The 14749-nt window shown below is 51.6% G+C and overlaps 3 protein-coding genes across 4 annotated transcripts in view; 2 read left to right on the top strand and 1 right to left on the bottom strand.

Moving 5' to 3' along the window:
* Positions 1-361: 361 nt before the first annotated feature.
* On the top strand, positions 362-3897 carry PREB (prolactin regulatory element binding). 2 transcript variants are annotated; one of them, XM_040496286.1, is made up of 9 exons: positions 362-730; positions 1328-1520; positions 1707-1927; positions 2109-2189; positions 2289-2413; positions 2613-2786; positions 2929-3001; positions 3191-3350; positions 3523-3897. In XM_040496286.1, the coding sequence occupies exons 1-9, from the start codon at positions 596-598 to the stop codon at positions 3615-3617; spliced, it is 1257 nt and encodes a 418-aa protein (XP_040352220.1). In that variant the 5' UTR covers positions 362-595; the 3' UTR covers positions 3618-3897. The 2 variants fall into 2 exon arrangements, with proteins under 2 accessions (XP_040352220.1, XP_040352221.1); XM_040496287.1 differs by lacking the exon at positions 3191-3350 and having other exon boundaries at positions 3523-3576.
* Positions 3898-4173: 276 nt separating this feature from the next.
* ABHD1 (abhydrolase domain containing 1) lies at positions 4174-10226 on the bottom strand. The gene is made up of 10 exons (XM_040496288.1): positions 9970-10226; positions 6641-6801; positions 6117-6299; positions 5874-5919; positions 5589-5701; positions 5290-5463; positions 5081-5129; positions 4818-4983; positions 4434-4693; positions 4174-4194 (listed from the first exon to the last, which is right to left on the bottom strand). The coding sequence occupies exons 1-9, from the start codon at positions 10081-10083 to the stop codon at positions 4482-4484; spliced, it is 1218 nt and encodes a 405-aa protein (XP_040352222.1). The 5' UTR covers positions 10084-10226; the 3' UTR covers positions 4174-4194; positions 4434-4481.
* A 72-nt stretch (positions 10227-10298) lies between these two features.
* Positions 10299-14749, top strand: part of CGREF1 (cell growth regulator with EF-hand domain 1) — a 19028-nt gene continuing 14577 nt past the window's right edge. The window contains exon 1 of the mRNA XM_040496298.1: positions 10299-10452. The gene's annotated coding sequence lies outside the window, so the exon portion shown is untranslated. The remainder of the gene's footprint in view (positions 10453-14749) is intronic.

Genomic DNA, 14749 nt, shown 5'->3' with positions numbered 1-14749 from the left:
TTTTTTTTTTTTTTTTTAAGATTTTATTTTTAAGTAATCTCTACGCCCAAGGTAGGGCTCGAATTGACAACACAGAGATCAAGGGAAGCATGCCCTGGGACTGACAGCCAGGAGCATCCAAGGATTTCTTTTTGTAAAGGTTTATTAGCCTCTTTTAACCTTTATTAGCTCCCCTCCTCCCCCAGAATCACCAAGCACATCCCCTGGAAGGGGAGCCTGCCTCTTTGACCCCACGCAAACACGACGGAGACTCACGACCCAGGCGGACAGAATCTTGGCGCGGGGCTTGCGTCATCCCGATGCCCGCTAGTGCTGACGCGTATTGGCGGGCCTGCGCCTGCGCAAGGAGAGCCCAGGGCTAAGTGCGCGTGCGCACTGCGCGTTCACCGGACAGGGTTAAGACCGCTCGGGGCGGAGATATGGATTCCTGAGTGTGGTGAAGAGTTTTGGCAACTCCGAGGGTGCGAGGGAGCAGTCGAGAATCCTCCTGGCGGCGACGGGCTCAAGTTGAATCGCGGCAGGGAGAGTGGTCGAAAGCCGGGCGTGGCATGTCCCGGGTGCCCCGGTGCGGACAGTGAAGCGCGCGGCGAGCAGGATGGGCCGGCGCCGGGCGCCCGAGCTGTACCGGGCCCCGTTCCCGTTGTACGCGCTTCAGGTCGACCCCAGCGCGGGGCTGCTCATCGCTGCGGGCGGAGGAGGCGCTGCCAAGACGGGCATAAAGAATGGCGTGGTGAGAGCTCAGGGACACTGGGGCCGGTCACGGCACGGGCGACGGGGATAAGGGGTCTTGGGGTTGGGCTGTACCTCCGGCTGCACACTAGCTGCATTTCTAGCTTGCCCCCTCCCCGGTGGAAAGCCCGGCGCCCTGGCGGGAATTTCACCTGAGAACTTACCACGAATCGTAAAGTGGAGTAAAAACAGCACACGACACCGCTTAGGCAGGAACGCTTCAACTCAACCTCACAAGCAGCTCCAGGGGTCTTATCCTGGTCTTTTCTGGGGAGATCGCATAGACCGGTGTCTCTGCTTTCTAGCAGCGGCAAGGGTGCTGCATTTGGTCTTTAGGCAAGGGTTCTTCACTCTTCTGAGGATTACCCAATTATTTTGTAAACTGCAGGTATTAATCCCAACCCTCCTTTCTGTACAGATTTGTGAGGTTCCAAAGAAAGAAAGAAAAGGAAAGAAGCAAGCAGGCTGGGAAAAGCCTTTTAAGTAGAAACTGTAGTAAGCAAAGAGATAGGGCTTTAGACTATAGGATGTAAGGTTGTCCTTGAGGTGCTCTCTGGGCGCCTCTGCACCTTGCTCACCCTGGTTCCCTCTTCCACAGCACTTTCTGCAGCTAGAACAAATTAATGGGCGCCTGAGTGCCTCTTTGCTACACTCTCATGACACAGAGACACGGGCTACCATGAACTTGGCGCTGGCTGGTAACATCCTTGCTGCAGGGCAGGATGCCCACTGTCAGCTTCTGCGCTTCCAGACCCATCAGCAGAAGGGCAAAAACAAGACAGAGAAGGCAGGTGAGAAGCTCCCTCTTTAGCTTTGGGGTAAGGGTTAAATGAGTAAGATCACTTATTTTGGTTCCAAAAAAAGGGGTTGGAAGTGGGTTATGGTAGCAGGCAAGAAGCTGGATGTTCACTACTAGGGAGGGGGCAAGTACTACTTACTATAGGGCCCTGAAACCTGGCAGACTCTTTGTATTTCAGGTTGCAAGGAACAGGGGCCACGACAGAGGAAGGGGGCAGCCCCGGTAGAGAAGAAGTCTGGAGCTGAAACCCACCAGGAGGGGGTAGAACTCAGTGTAGAGAATTTGCAAGCTGTGCAGACAGACTTCAGCCCTGATCCGTTGCAAAAAGTTGTATGCTTCAACCACGATAACACCCTGCTCGCCACTGGAGGGACGGATGGCTACGTTCGTATCTGGAAGGTGTGGTTTTGTGGGTTAGAGGATGAGTGTCAGTAGCAGCAAGGTCAGATTGTGATGAACTGATCATGGGTTCTGGGAAACTTGAGTGGAGCCTGTACTGAGTGGCAGAAAAAAAGAAGGGTGGGGATCATTGCACCCTTGCTGGGGACCTAGGGTAACCATGATGGTGGTTTGGTCGCAGGTACCCAGCCTAGAGAAAGTTCTGGAGTTCAGAGCCCATGAAGGAGAGATTGAGGACCTGGCTTTGGGGCCTGATGGCAAGGTGAGGAAGTGAGAGTGTCAAAAAAGTAGGTGATTATGCTGCTTGTCCAGTAAGTGGATCCCCTAACTGTCCATCCTTGGAATCTTGATTCCTGACTAGTTGGTAACTGTGGGCTGGGACCTTAAGGCCTCCGTGTGGCAGAAGGATCAGCTGGTGACACAGCTGCACTGGCAAGAGAACGGACCCACCTTTTCTAACACGCCTTACCGCTACCAGGCCTGCAGGTGTGAGACCCCAGAGGGTAGCTAAAAGAGGCACAGCCTAGATGTGGTGGGGGAGAGGGAAGAGACTGGGGGGAAGCTGGGGAGGATTGTAGCCTTGGTGGGTGTTACCCCAGGCCTGACCAGGGTGCAGGAGGGCACAAACCTCTGAGAAGGGCTGAGCAGGCCCCAGGAGCTGAATATCCTCTCACCTGGCCCCCAGGTTTGGGCAGGTTCCAGACCAGCCTGCCAGGCTGCGACTCTTCACAGTGCAGATTCCCCACAAGCGTCTGCGCCAGCCCCCACCCTGCTACCTCACAGCCTGGGATGGCTCCACCTTCTTGCCCCTTCGGACTAAGTCCTGCGGCCATGAAGTCATCTCCTGCCTTAGTGTCAGGTGTGAGACAGTGGTGACTTGGCTGGTTGTGGGGTGCCTGGGGAGCTTGGAAGGATGTCCTGTCTGAGGCTCTGAAGAGTACTATTGGTGAATGTTGCTGCATAGGCCCCCGGGACAGTGAGCACTTTATTTTTTGTTGCAGTGAATCGGGCACCTTCCTAGGCCTGGGCACAGTCACTGGCTCTGTTGCCATCTACATAGCTTTCTCTCTCCAGGTAATGGGTAAAGGTGGGCACAGCCCTGAGGGCTCTTTGGGGTGGGGACTCTGGGCCTGCTCGAACCTAAGTGTGTAGGAAGGGTCTGGCCCAGCTCTAGAGGAAAAGCCATCTGGGGACAGGGAGATTGTTTTCTAGGGGAATGTTCTGAACAGGGCCATCCGTCAATAGTTCTTCTCCTGTCTCCAGCGCCTCTATTATGTGAGGGAGGCTCATGGCATTGTCGTGACAGATGTGGCCTTTCTACCTGAGAAGGGTCGTGGTCCAGAGCTCCTTGGCTTCCATGAAACTGCCCTGTTCTCTGTGGCTGTGGATAGTCGTTGCCAGCTGCACTTGCTGCCCTCACGGAGTGAGTCATTGGGATGGGGGTGGGTACCGCCCTACCTCTAGCTATAGCAAAAACTTGCCCCTTGGAGAATGGGCCGCTTGTTTGTAGCCATCTGTCCCCTTCTTGAATGGTTTTGTTCGTAGGGCTGTGAAGCCCCTTTGCCTGCTGACTTCTTCCCTTACCCCTCCTGCAGGGAGTGTTCCTGTGTGGCTGCTGCTCCTGCTATGTGTCGGACTTATTGTTATGACCATCCTGCTGCTCCAGAGTGTGTTTCCAGGTTTTCTTTAGCCTTTCTGCTCTTAGGGAATCAGGGGCCTGGACATTACTACCTTCTAGAACAGAGTGGAGGCCTGAACCCCATTGCTCATTCCACCTGAATCCATAGTTGGCGTTCCTCTGATGAGACTGACGGGCACTGCCTGCCCTGCCCACTTAAAGCTTGGCTATGGCTCTGTGTGACTCTGAATCCTGAGAACCCTTCATTCTTCATCCGTGGATCCTCCCAGGACAGTGGTATCTGAAGGCCAGGCCACACCACCTGCATTCTTCCTCTGCCTGCCAGAGGCTCCAAAGTTGAGCTTGTCCTTTCTCCAGAAATATGTGAGGATGCCCAAGAACCTGGAGGTACTGCTGTCCATCACTTGGGTCTTCACGTGAACCCCTGGCGTTTGCTGAAGCAAGCACTGGCCTGGGACTTGCCGTTAGGGAAGGAAGGGGCAAAAGGAAGACCCAGGCAGTAATCTCTGGGTCCAGCCGGGTAGCTCCAAGCCAGCCAGGTGACATATACAATAAGTTCCTGGATGGTCTTCCCTATCCTTGAGAAAAGGGAAAATGAACCTCAGCACATTCAGCAGGAAAAGTTGATTTTTTTTTTTCTTTTTTTTTCCAACGTTTTTATTTATTTTTGGGACAGAGAGAGACAGAGCATGAACGGGGGAGGGCCAGAGAGAGAGGGAGACACAGAATCCGAAACAGGCTCCAGGCTCTGAGCCATCAGCCCAGAGCCCGACGCGGGGCTCGAACTCACGGACCGCGAGATCGTGACCTGGCTGAAGTCGGACGCTTAACCGACTGCGCCACCCAGGCGCCCCTGGAAAAGTTGATATTTAATAAACAAGCAAAGACTGAACTGAGACCCTGGTGGTACTCCTGTCAGTTCTTGCCTCCCTCAGAAGGTGAGAGATCCCTGAGGTTGAGCAGCGACACTGGGTGCTGGAAGATGGCTTTGGCATACTGATGCAAGAGGCGGTTCATGTAGCTGTGCTGCCAGGGGAACAGCCCTTCCAGGAAGCCAATGTGGCCACCCCGGGCTGTGATGAGCAGTGCAACATGGGGAGAATGTTGGGCAGCCTGTACGGGAAGGGCTTGGGGAGGGGTTAGAGAGGAGGTCAGGAACTGGCCTTTTCTGAGAGCCCAGTCTCTCTCCCCTTGCACCTCACCACCTGTTTTCCCCAGGGCCTGTAAAGCATCCAGATTCAGGGTGCTCACCGTGGACTGGGGAGAAGGGGTCATCAGCTGCATTGAGGCAGAGCACAGGGGTCTGGATGGCATCTACCTTGGTTCTTGGGCTTGCTGCTTGGTAGTAGGTAACACAGTCTTGATATCCAAAAGCCACAGCTGTGTAGCGCTCATCAAACTGGCGGATTGTGCGGGCCTGCATATGGCAGAGGGTGGGGTACGCTAGGATGAGGATAGGGAATAAGAAGATACTGAACAATTTTGGGTAGGGGGTGGTGGTTGAAAGACTCTACCTGTAGCACAAAGTCTACGTTCACCACCTTTTCCATCACCTTCCTGTTTCTGCAAAAGAGTTCATAGAGGTGTGACTCTCCTGGACCTGACCCTATCGTATCTCATGAATAAGCAAACCCAGTTACAAAACCAGTCCAAAACTGGGAGAACCTGGTATTTCTGCCATCCCATCCTGCCTGCTGCCCCCTCCCACTTGCCAAAACCCTACCGGTTCACAATGTGGCAGAGCTCAGCAGTGAGGCGCTGATTGAAGAGCAGTGAGTTGAGTGGGGTCTCCAGGTTGCGGGTGGTTTCAGAGGAATCCCAGCATGCAGATAGAGTCAGTGCTGCCACCAGCCCCGAATCTTGCCCTGTTCGAGCTAGGTGGTTCAGCACTAATATCCTGAAGGATGGATCCAGGGGCCGTGAAAGAAGGGTTTGCGTTAGTGAGTTGGGAAAGGGGGAGAGGACATGGGGGAGGAAACAAAGGAAGACTGGACCTTTGGGTCAAGCCCAGGCAACCTTTACCCTCCAAGAGAGATGCCCACAGCCAGCAGTGGAGCTTGGGAGTAGCGGTGCTTTATGTGGCTCACGACTGTCTCCAGATCTTCAGTGTTGCTGGCACAAAAGGCTCTGTGAGTCTGAGGCAAACCAGATAATTGGGTAGGGAGGGAGGCCCTGGCCAGAAGCAGAAAGATGGGAGGGTTCGAGAGATGGAAGGAAAATGGAAGAAGGATGGGTAGGTAGAGCCCCAGGGCCAAGGATCTGTTAAGGGAGTGGGGTAAAGGGCTACGATGAGGAAAGGATACTCACCAGCAGTTCTTCCCCACGGCAGCCTCGGTTGTTAAATACAACAGCTCTGTGACACACACAGGTACGTCTCAGCCAGGCCTTTCCTAGAAGCCCCGCTCCCCTTTTGGTAGCCTTCAGGAAGACCCCAGTCAGAAGTGCCCCTCATATAGTGCTTTCTTCCCAGAGGTATCAGGGTCTTGATCGGCCTCCCTATTACAAGGCCTCAGATACCACCCACGGCCTCCGGGCTGGACCCATCCTTACCTATAACCATCCCTCAGAGCTTGGTTGACTAGTTGTGAGATATAGGAGTCCTGGCTACTGCCTGTGATACCAGGAAGCAGTAATACAATGGGCTGGGTGGTGGGGTCAGGATATTGACTGCTGTTGTGCTGGCCAGCCCAGTCTAGCAGGAGCTGTCCTCCATCTGGGGTTTGGAGGACTTCGCTGTGGTTTTGGAGAAAAGGGCACACCAAGATACTATGAGGAACTCCGTGTGCTTCAGAAGGTTTACCTCTCTTCCCCACAAACAACTCCCACAACTTCCCTCCTGTATCATTTGAGGGCACACAGTGTGCCCCACATTAAGACCATAACAAGGTGTAATGGGACGTAAAAGATTAAATATTACCTCACTGTTGTGCAATCAAATAGCCCTTCTGTATAACCACTCTCGTTATCCTCAACACACTGAGGTACGTGGGGCAAAGATTACCTTCAGTTTTAAGAAGTAGACAGGATTTCCCTATAGTTGCAGCTTACTGTTCACCCGCTCTGTCCCTTCTTACCTCCGGTAAGGGACTGGAGGCCGAGACTGCAGCAAGACTCGAAAGATGGTTTGTAGCCGCCCCTCAAAACACCACAGCGTAGGGTAGAAAGTCTCCAGAGTGATCGGACAGCGTTGCTCCAGGAGGGCCAGAAACCGGGGCCCAGTCACCAGTTGAGGCCTCTGTAACCACAACAGTCTACCTCACTCCCCTGGATTTTGCACAGCCAGTGAGGCACCTGACACCAGAGCAACCCCTCTCCAGAGGCCGGCCTCTGGGGGTGAGAGACCTAACATACCTTAGCCTGGAATGGCCAAGTCACCTCTGTTTATAATAGAGTCCAGCTGGAGCCCCAAAGAACTTCAGTCCTGGAGGGCGAACTCCAGTCCTGGAGGGCAACCTCCGGCACGGACTCAACTGACCTGGAACCAGGGCTGGGAACTGCTGCAGCTGACTGAGTGCTGACTCCTCCGCTCAGGCTATCTGTGCCCCAAACCCATTTTGCAGAGAGCAGGTAATATCAACTGCCCAGCTGAGTCCTTGCGGAAAGGGTTGGCATCCTAGTCAGAGGCTGAAGAAATGCAGTACCATTCAGTCTGTGACTTCTGCCTTGCAATTGATTTACCACACTCCTCTTCCTCAGACTAGCTCCAGCCATGCTGGCTGCGCCTGATTTTAGCACCCCGTTGCCACATACTCGCGGTCCCTCCCTACCACGCGCTCACTGCTGCTTCTACCACAGCACCTCATTTTCTCGCTCATAGGACCCCTGTCGCCAGACCATACTCCAAAGGAGGAATGGTCTCGATGTGAACAGATTTTCTTCTTGTTTCATGCCAGCCAGAGGGAAGGTAACACAATGGCAGGGACAGACAAGTCAGTGGGGACTCGGCTCTGACTTTCCACCCCTCTGCTTGGTTCTTGGGTACACATCAAGTGAATGAGAGGGCTAGCCGCATAGCAGGCTTATGAAACAGGGGCATGCTGTACAAAGCCAAAAGGTCACAGTCTCAAGAAATTTCTATTGCTGTTGCAAGCCCTAAGGAACCTGAGGACCAGATTCCTATGTCTTCTGCAGTTTTAGTACCCAAAAAAGGCTGGGTAAATTATGAACTAGAGAGGCCAAGTTGCTAGCGCAGCTGTTGAGAGATGTGACTCATAACATGGTCTTTAACCCCCGGAATAATAATGCTTGAGATTCATTGTATGCTATATGCAGGTTCTAGGCTAAGCCCAACCTTATGAGGGAGCATATTTCATAGGTGAAGGAATGGCAACTCAAAGAGTTTAAGTTGTTTGCCCAAAGTCACACAGCAAGCAAGAGGCAAAGCAGAATTCGCAATTATGATACTACCACCAATACTAGTAGGTTGAATTTGTTGAGTGCTCATGTTTCAAGCATTGTGCTAAGCACTTTACATAATTATACCCTGTGATTTTCACAATAGCTCTTTGACAGTAGATCCTGTGATCCCCCGTGGGAACAGGCTGGAATGTTGAGTAAGTTGTCAAGGGTCATGAAGCCTGCCAAAGACAGCTAGTGGCGGAACTGGAATTCAAACCCAGGTCTGACTCTAGAGCTTATGCTCTTAATCACCGTACTATATTACTTCCTAATTGCCAGGATTTTGAGTTGTCATCAATCTGTGGAATTTTTTCTTTTAAGTTTAGTTAGAGAATGCAAGGAGGGAAGGGGAAGAGAGAGGGAGAGACAGAATCCCAAGTAGGCTCCACACTGTCAGGGCAGAGTTTGGGGCTCAAACTCAACGAACCACGAGATTATGACCTGAGCGGAGATCAAGAGTCGGACACTTAACCGACTGAGCCACCCACGTGCCCCAATTTAGGGAATTCTTGATCAAATAAGCTCAGTAGTGTAGAATAAACTAGGTCACACATTTGATTTATATGGGTTAATTTCATTTTAGCTCTAGTGAAGTATTTCTTTTTTTTTAAATTTTTTAAACGTTTATTGATTTTTGAGACAGAGAGAAACAGAGCATGAATGGGGGAGAAACAGAGACAGAGAGAGAGGAAGACACAGAATCTGAAGCAGGCTCCAGGCTCTGAGCTGTCAGCACAGAGCCCGACGCAGGGCTCGAACTCACAGACCGTGAGATCATGACCTGAGCCGGTCAGATGCTTAACCGACTGAGCCACGCAGGCGCCCCATAGTGAAGTATTTCTTGACTCATTCCTGAGAATTAATTAGTAATATGCCATTGGTCACTGTGGGTAAATCAATAATAGTCCATTATCATGCTGGACAATCCAAACTCCTCAGGGCTTCCAGAATGTGCTTTTTCCTGCATTGTAACCAATATTTGGAAGTCAAGGAGGGATTTGGAGTAAAAAATGGCAGAGGTCTCTGAGTTCTTTGTGGCTGGTCCAAGCAAAGGAAAATGTTTATTAAGGACAGCTCTGGTCTGAAATGATTGACTTTTGAAATCAGGCATATAAGGTAGGATTTATAGGGTACTGTGAGATTTGGATTTTTGTTTTATTAAGGCAGATTTAATACATGCGAATGTAGAAAGCTCTGAAAATACAGAAAGTTTAGATTACATTTAAATTCCCTATAGATCTTTAAGGGCTTGAATCAATAGATCTTTTTTCATTAGACTCAGTTACCTAGAACAGCTTAATGAAGAATAAAAGATTTAGATTTTTCTGGATATATGAATTATGTATTTTGTCTAAATTTCAGTGTTCAACTTCAGTGTCCAAGTTCATCAAAATCAACCTCTTGAGACTTTACCATTGCATTATATATACGCAGAGAGCCTAGAACTTAACACAGGGCTGAATGAACAACGACAGGGTTATCCACGAGTCCTGAGCTACACAGGGAACCTCTACCCGCCCTTAAGAGAAGCAAGGCTCTGCTAAGTGGACAGGATGGTGGGAGTCAGCCACATCTGCACAGGCCTCCGGTTCCTTTGTTCTGTGAAGTTAGTGAGAAACTCAACTCGACTGCCTTTTTAGAAGAGGAAAGCGTCTCCCTGACACCTGAGGATGCCTTCCAGCCGGCCCTTCCTCAACTGTTTGTCTCTATCATAGGGAGCAGCACCCCTCTGATGGCTGAAAGGCCCAACTGGCATGGGGAGCGTTTGGGACGCAGAGAATCTAGGCAGACAAAGAAGCAAACCTCTTCGTTAGGTGATAATAGCAAAACAGAACACTGCTGTAGCATGGCAGGGCTGGTGGTGGAATTGGGGCATCAAATTTCACCTGGGGCAGGGGGCCCAATCATGCCACCTCCCACAAAGGGCTCTATCCCCTGGCTGGAAGCTGGCCCTTAGGCCCGAGTATCCTAGACCTGCCGGCCAGAGCTTTGGACCCGCACCCACCTGGGGCACACATATCCAGTAGTAGCCCAAGTAGAGGGTAGCGCCAAGACCCAAAAGCAGAGAGAAGGGCTCTGTCCAGGTGCCAGTCTGAGGGCTCTGAGAAGAGCTCAGCATCTTGGGTGGTCGGGTTCTGACTTCCCAGTTCTTGACCGGCTCCTGCACCTGGTTCTTGGCCTGGAGGCCGGCAGGTGTGCGCCGGGCCCCGCCCCTTACACGCCATTGGACAGTCTGTGGACGGCCTCCGCTGCCGGGTGGGGCGAGGGTCCGGGCCCCGCCCCGCCCACCGTCGCCGCGCCCCGCGGCGGGCGTGGCAAAGGGCGGGGCCCGGACCTCGACCCGCGCCGAGCAGAATCGAGTTACCAGTGGTGACCTCCCTGTCCGTCGCCCGCTTCGCGCGCCTGGGCGCCTCCTGCTTCCGCCTCCCGGTGACTAGCGGTGCCGCCCCTTGCAAGGACCACCACCCTCTCCCTAGCCTCCATCTTGGTGAGACGTGCCTCTAGCGCCATCCTCAAACTCTGCCCCCGCCACGCTAGTTAGGCAGTTTGGTTACGGTCCCCCAGTCAACCAGTCACTGACACACAGGACACAGCCACTCCTTGGTGACATCCTGCCCTTTCACACAGGGCAGCCATTCACTGTGAACTTCACATTCAGGACGTGGCCGCTCACCTTGTGACGCCCTGCAGTCCTGCAGTGTTCAGCTATTCCCAGTGGACTTCCCATACTGGACACAGCCATTCACACTGTGGCACCCAGTCACATAGGTTTCAGCTATTGGGTGGATGGCATTCCACATAGAGTCACACACACACAAGGGTTAAATTCACGTACCATCACTCTACACCGTCTTTCATAATGTCAAGTAAGTACAATAGATACGTACTCATCCCCCACTTTGTACCAGGCAGTGGGATACCCCTGGAATGCTCTTGCCTGTCGTCACTGGAATGTGGAAACGAATAAGTAATCTAATAGAGCAGTGGTTCTCAGCCGTGACTGAAGATTAGAATCATCTGGGAGTTTTATTTTGTTTTTTAATTTTTTTAATGTTTATATTTTTGAGAGAGGGAGAGACAGAGCGTGAGCTGGGGGCAGAAGGGGGTGGCGGGCAGAGAGGGAGACACAGAATATGAAGCAGGCTTCAGGGTCTGAGCTGTCAGCCCAGAGCCCGATGTGGGACTTGAACTCATGAACCATGACATGATGACCTGAGCCAAAGTTGGCCGTTTAACTGAGCCACCAGGCGCCCTGCATCTGGGAGTTTTAAAAACAACCAGCGCCCAGGCCTCACCCCCTGCTATAGTTGGTTTGGAGGGGAGACTAGGTATCAATATAACTTGGAAGTTCTTTGGAAGATTCAAATGTGTAGTCAGGGTTGAACCCCTGTGGTAGGGCACAGGGCTAGCTAGATAGGGGAAGTACTGGCTGCAGTGAGAGCACTGAGGAGGGTGCCCGAACACCATGGGTCAGAGCAAGTGTACCCGGATGTTAAGTGATGATAACATTTAAGGTGAAACCAAAAATTGAGTAGGAGTTTCCCAGGCAAGGGAGAGGTGGGAAGCGAATAGTTGTTCCAGGAGCAGAAATAGCGTAAGCAAAAGCCTGGGTGTGAGAGACTTCTTAAAGGAACCAAAAGAAATCTGGTTGTCTGGAGCATATGAGATGGTCAAGAATCAGGCTGTGAGCAGCTACACAAGGGATGTGAGAGTTTAGACTAAGGATGGGGGAAAACCATCAAAGAGTTTTACAAAGGGGTGAGCAACATGACCAGCGTTATGTTTTAGAGGAATCATTCAGGCGACTTGGAGAACGGATTGATTGGAGGAGGCTGAGAATGGAAACAGGCCAGTTAGGAGGCTGTTAACAGTACTTTGGCATGGCAGGTGGCTGCCTGGACTGGAGGAGCTTGGGAGAGGAATGAAGATCTTTAAGACAGGAGGCAGAATGGAATAGGACTTGGTGTTTGGAGGTCAGGAGAGAAGGAGAAATCATGAAGGATGCCCAGGTTTCTGACTGTATGACTCAGGGATGCATGGCGGTACCAGTCCCTGGGTTAAGGAAACTGGGGGAAGGGAAGGTTTGAGGAGGAAGAGGATGCGTTCTGAACTCAGACACACAGAGGTTAGGGTGCTGGTAGGTGTTCTAATTGCTTTTTCTTAGATTCTGTATTTGTCTATTTGGCATCCGTCAGTCACAGGGCCAAACTAACAGCCGAAGTTGACATTTCGTCTGCAATCCAGAGCCCATACTCAGCCACTTCTTTTATCTAAATCTCACACGACAAGCCAATATTTCCCCTGTCCTAAATCAACCCAGGGCCGGGTATCACATAACTAGGGACAGTCCCTATGTCCCAAAGCCTGCCTGATTACTCAAACTAGCCAATTCTAAGCTGTCTACCTTGCCCTGCCTTGCCTTTCCACTTAATAAAGGCTGTGGCCTCTGCCTTCCTCCTTGCTCCTTTCTGCCCATGACAGAAGCCCACTGGGGTTTCCCCCTGTCATCCTGTGTAGTGAGCTATGCCTGTCGTTTCCAGGATAACTGGAGCACTAAATTTTTCTTTCAATGACATTGACCTCTCCACGTTGTCACTCAGTCACCTTTATACATTAAAATCTAGGCACAAATTAGAGGATGTTCATTTCCTGAAGAGGTCTGGGGCTTGGGGCTTGGAATTTGAGGTTTGGCAGCCAGCAGCATTTAAATGATATATTCGTTTTCAGGGTTGCCATAACAAAGTACCACACACTGGCTGTCTTAAACAACAGAAGTTTATTGTCTTACAGTTCTGGGGACTAGAAGTCCAACTTCAAAGTGCCAGAAAGATCAGTTCCTTCTGAGAGCTGTGAGGAAGAATCTGTCCCAGGTCTCTTCTCTGGCTTCTGGTGGTGTGCTGGCAATCTTTGGCATGTAGAAGCTTCGTGGCCACAAGAACATGCTACCTGCATCTTCGCAAGATGCTTTCCGTGTGTGTGTGTGTGTGTGTGTGTGTGTGTGTGTGTGTGTATGTCCAAATTTGCCCTTTTTAAAATAGCTTATTTATTTATTTTGAGAGGAGAGAGAGCAAGCAGGGGACGGAAAGAGAGACAGAGAATCCCAAGCAGGCTCTGCACTGTCAGTGCATAGCCCAACCTGAGGCTCAAACTGTGAGATCATGACTTGAGCCGAGACCAAGAATCGGATGCTTAACCAACTGAGCCACTCCGGAGCCCCCAAGTTTCCCCTTTTCACGTGGACACCAGTCAAATTGGAGTGGGGTGGGCTCACCCTACTCCAGTAGGACCTCATTTTCACTTCTTATACCTGCAGCGACCCTACTTCCAAATAAAGTCACATTCTGAGGTATTGAGGGTTAGGATGTCAACATATGACTTTTTGAGGGACTCAGTTCAACCCATAACAGATAGTGATGGAAGCAACATGAACAGATAGGAGTGAGGGGAGAGCCCAGAGGAACTCTGTTGCGTAAAGAAAACTAAGAAGAAACGAGTATTGGGAGAAGATGGTGTTGCTGGGCAGTGGGTCCCCTAATTCTCGCAGGTAGTGTCCAGCAATGTCCGCCATAGGAAGGAGGACAGAATGACTTCGATGAGAGTCAGTTGTTCTGAAAGATGCAGATTGGAAGGAGCTGAAGGAGAGGGAGACGTTGAAGATTCTGAAGAGATAAGTTATTCCTTTGAAGAACTAAGTCCTTGTGGGGTGCCTGAGCGGCTCAGTTGTTTGAGCGTCTGATTCTTGGTTTCAGGTCCGGTCATGATCTTGCAGTTTGTGATGACTGCACAGGGCCTGCTTGGATTCTCTCTCCCCCCCGCCTCTCTCTGCCCCTCCCCTGCTGATGTGTGCACACTCCTGTGCTCGCTCTCTCTCTCTCTCTCACACACACACACAAAATGAAAGAAAGAAAGAAAAAGAAAGAAAGAAAGAGAGAAAGAAAGAAAGAAAGAGAAAGAAAGGGAGAGAGAAAGAAAGAAGGAAAGAAAGAAAGAAAAAGAAAGAAAATAAAAGAGAAAGGAAGGAAGGAAGGGAGGAAGGGAGGGAGGGAGGAAGGAAGTCAGTCAGTCAGTCAGTCCTTGGGCCAGTGGGTGAAGATGTAGTCTGAAGCCTAGGAGGAATTGATCATTGTGACAAAAGTAGGTGACACTCCATTTTGAGGTGACACTTTGCTGGCAAATGACTGCCACCATCACCCTTAAGATGACACTTTTCCCAGCCCTCTCGCCAACCATGTCTCGTGTGCAGCCGCTTCTCAGTGATGCACCTGGTCACAGCCACCCAATGACACCTTCCCTGGAAACCAGCAGTCACAGCTGTCATGTGAGCATCACAAACAACTCAGGAAAGAGTTCAACCAACTACCCTAACACATGTACCGCTACTGTCCTCTCCTGTCACACCCCCGGACAATCATTCCCACCCTGGCCATACGCTCTCAGGGCCATGTTGTCGCTCTGGATACACAGTTACACAAAATACCTCTACTGTCACAAGTGCCTCACGCACACGGCCACATCCACTAGTCACAGCCACACTAACAGTTCCGTCCTGTCTTGTACACAGGCTGGGCGCCGGCGGGCAGTGGCACCGGCAGCACCACCACAGTTAGGCACGCTTCTCCTGAACACCAGCATCACCAGCTGTCTCTCTAGAAGTCTGTCCCTGTCTCTCTCACGGAGACACGGGCACACGCGCGCACGCACACGCGCGCCGGGGCCGCGGGGAGGAAGCCCGGCGCGGGCTGCGGAGGGCGGCGGCCCTGCCCGCGGCCGCTGGCGCTGCGGAC

Source organism: Herpailurus yagouaroundi, unplaced genomic scaffold, assembly GCF_014898765.1.
Source record: "Herpailurus yagouaroundi ecotype Mexico unplaced genomic scaffold, PumYag 188, whole genome shotgun sequence".
In the NCBI taxonomy this organism is placed as follows: domain Eukaryota; kingdom Metazoa; phylum Chordata; class Mammalia; order Carnivora; family Felidae; genus Herpailurus; species Herpailurus yagouaroundi.
Note: the sequence above shows the minus strand (reverse complement) of the source record. Positions and strands in the feature narration are given on the sequence as shown.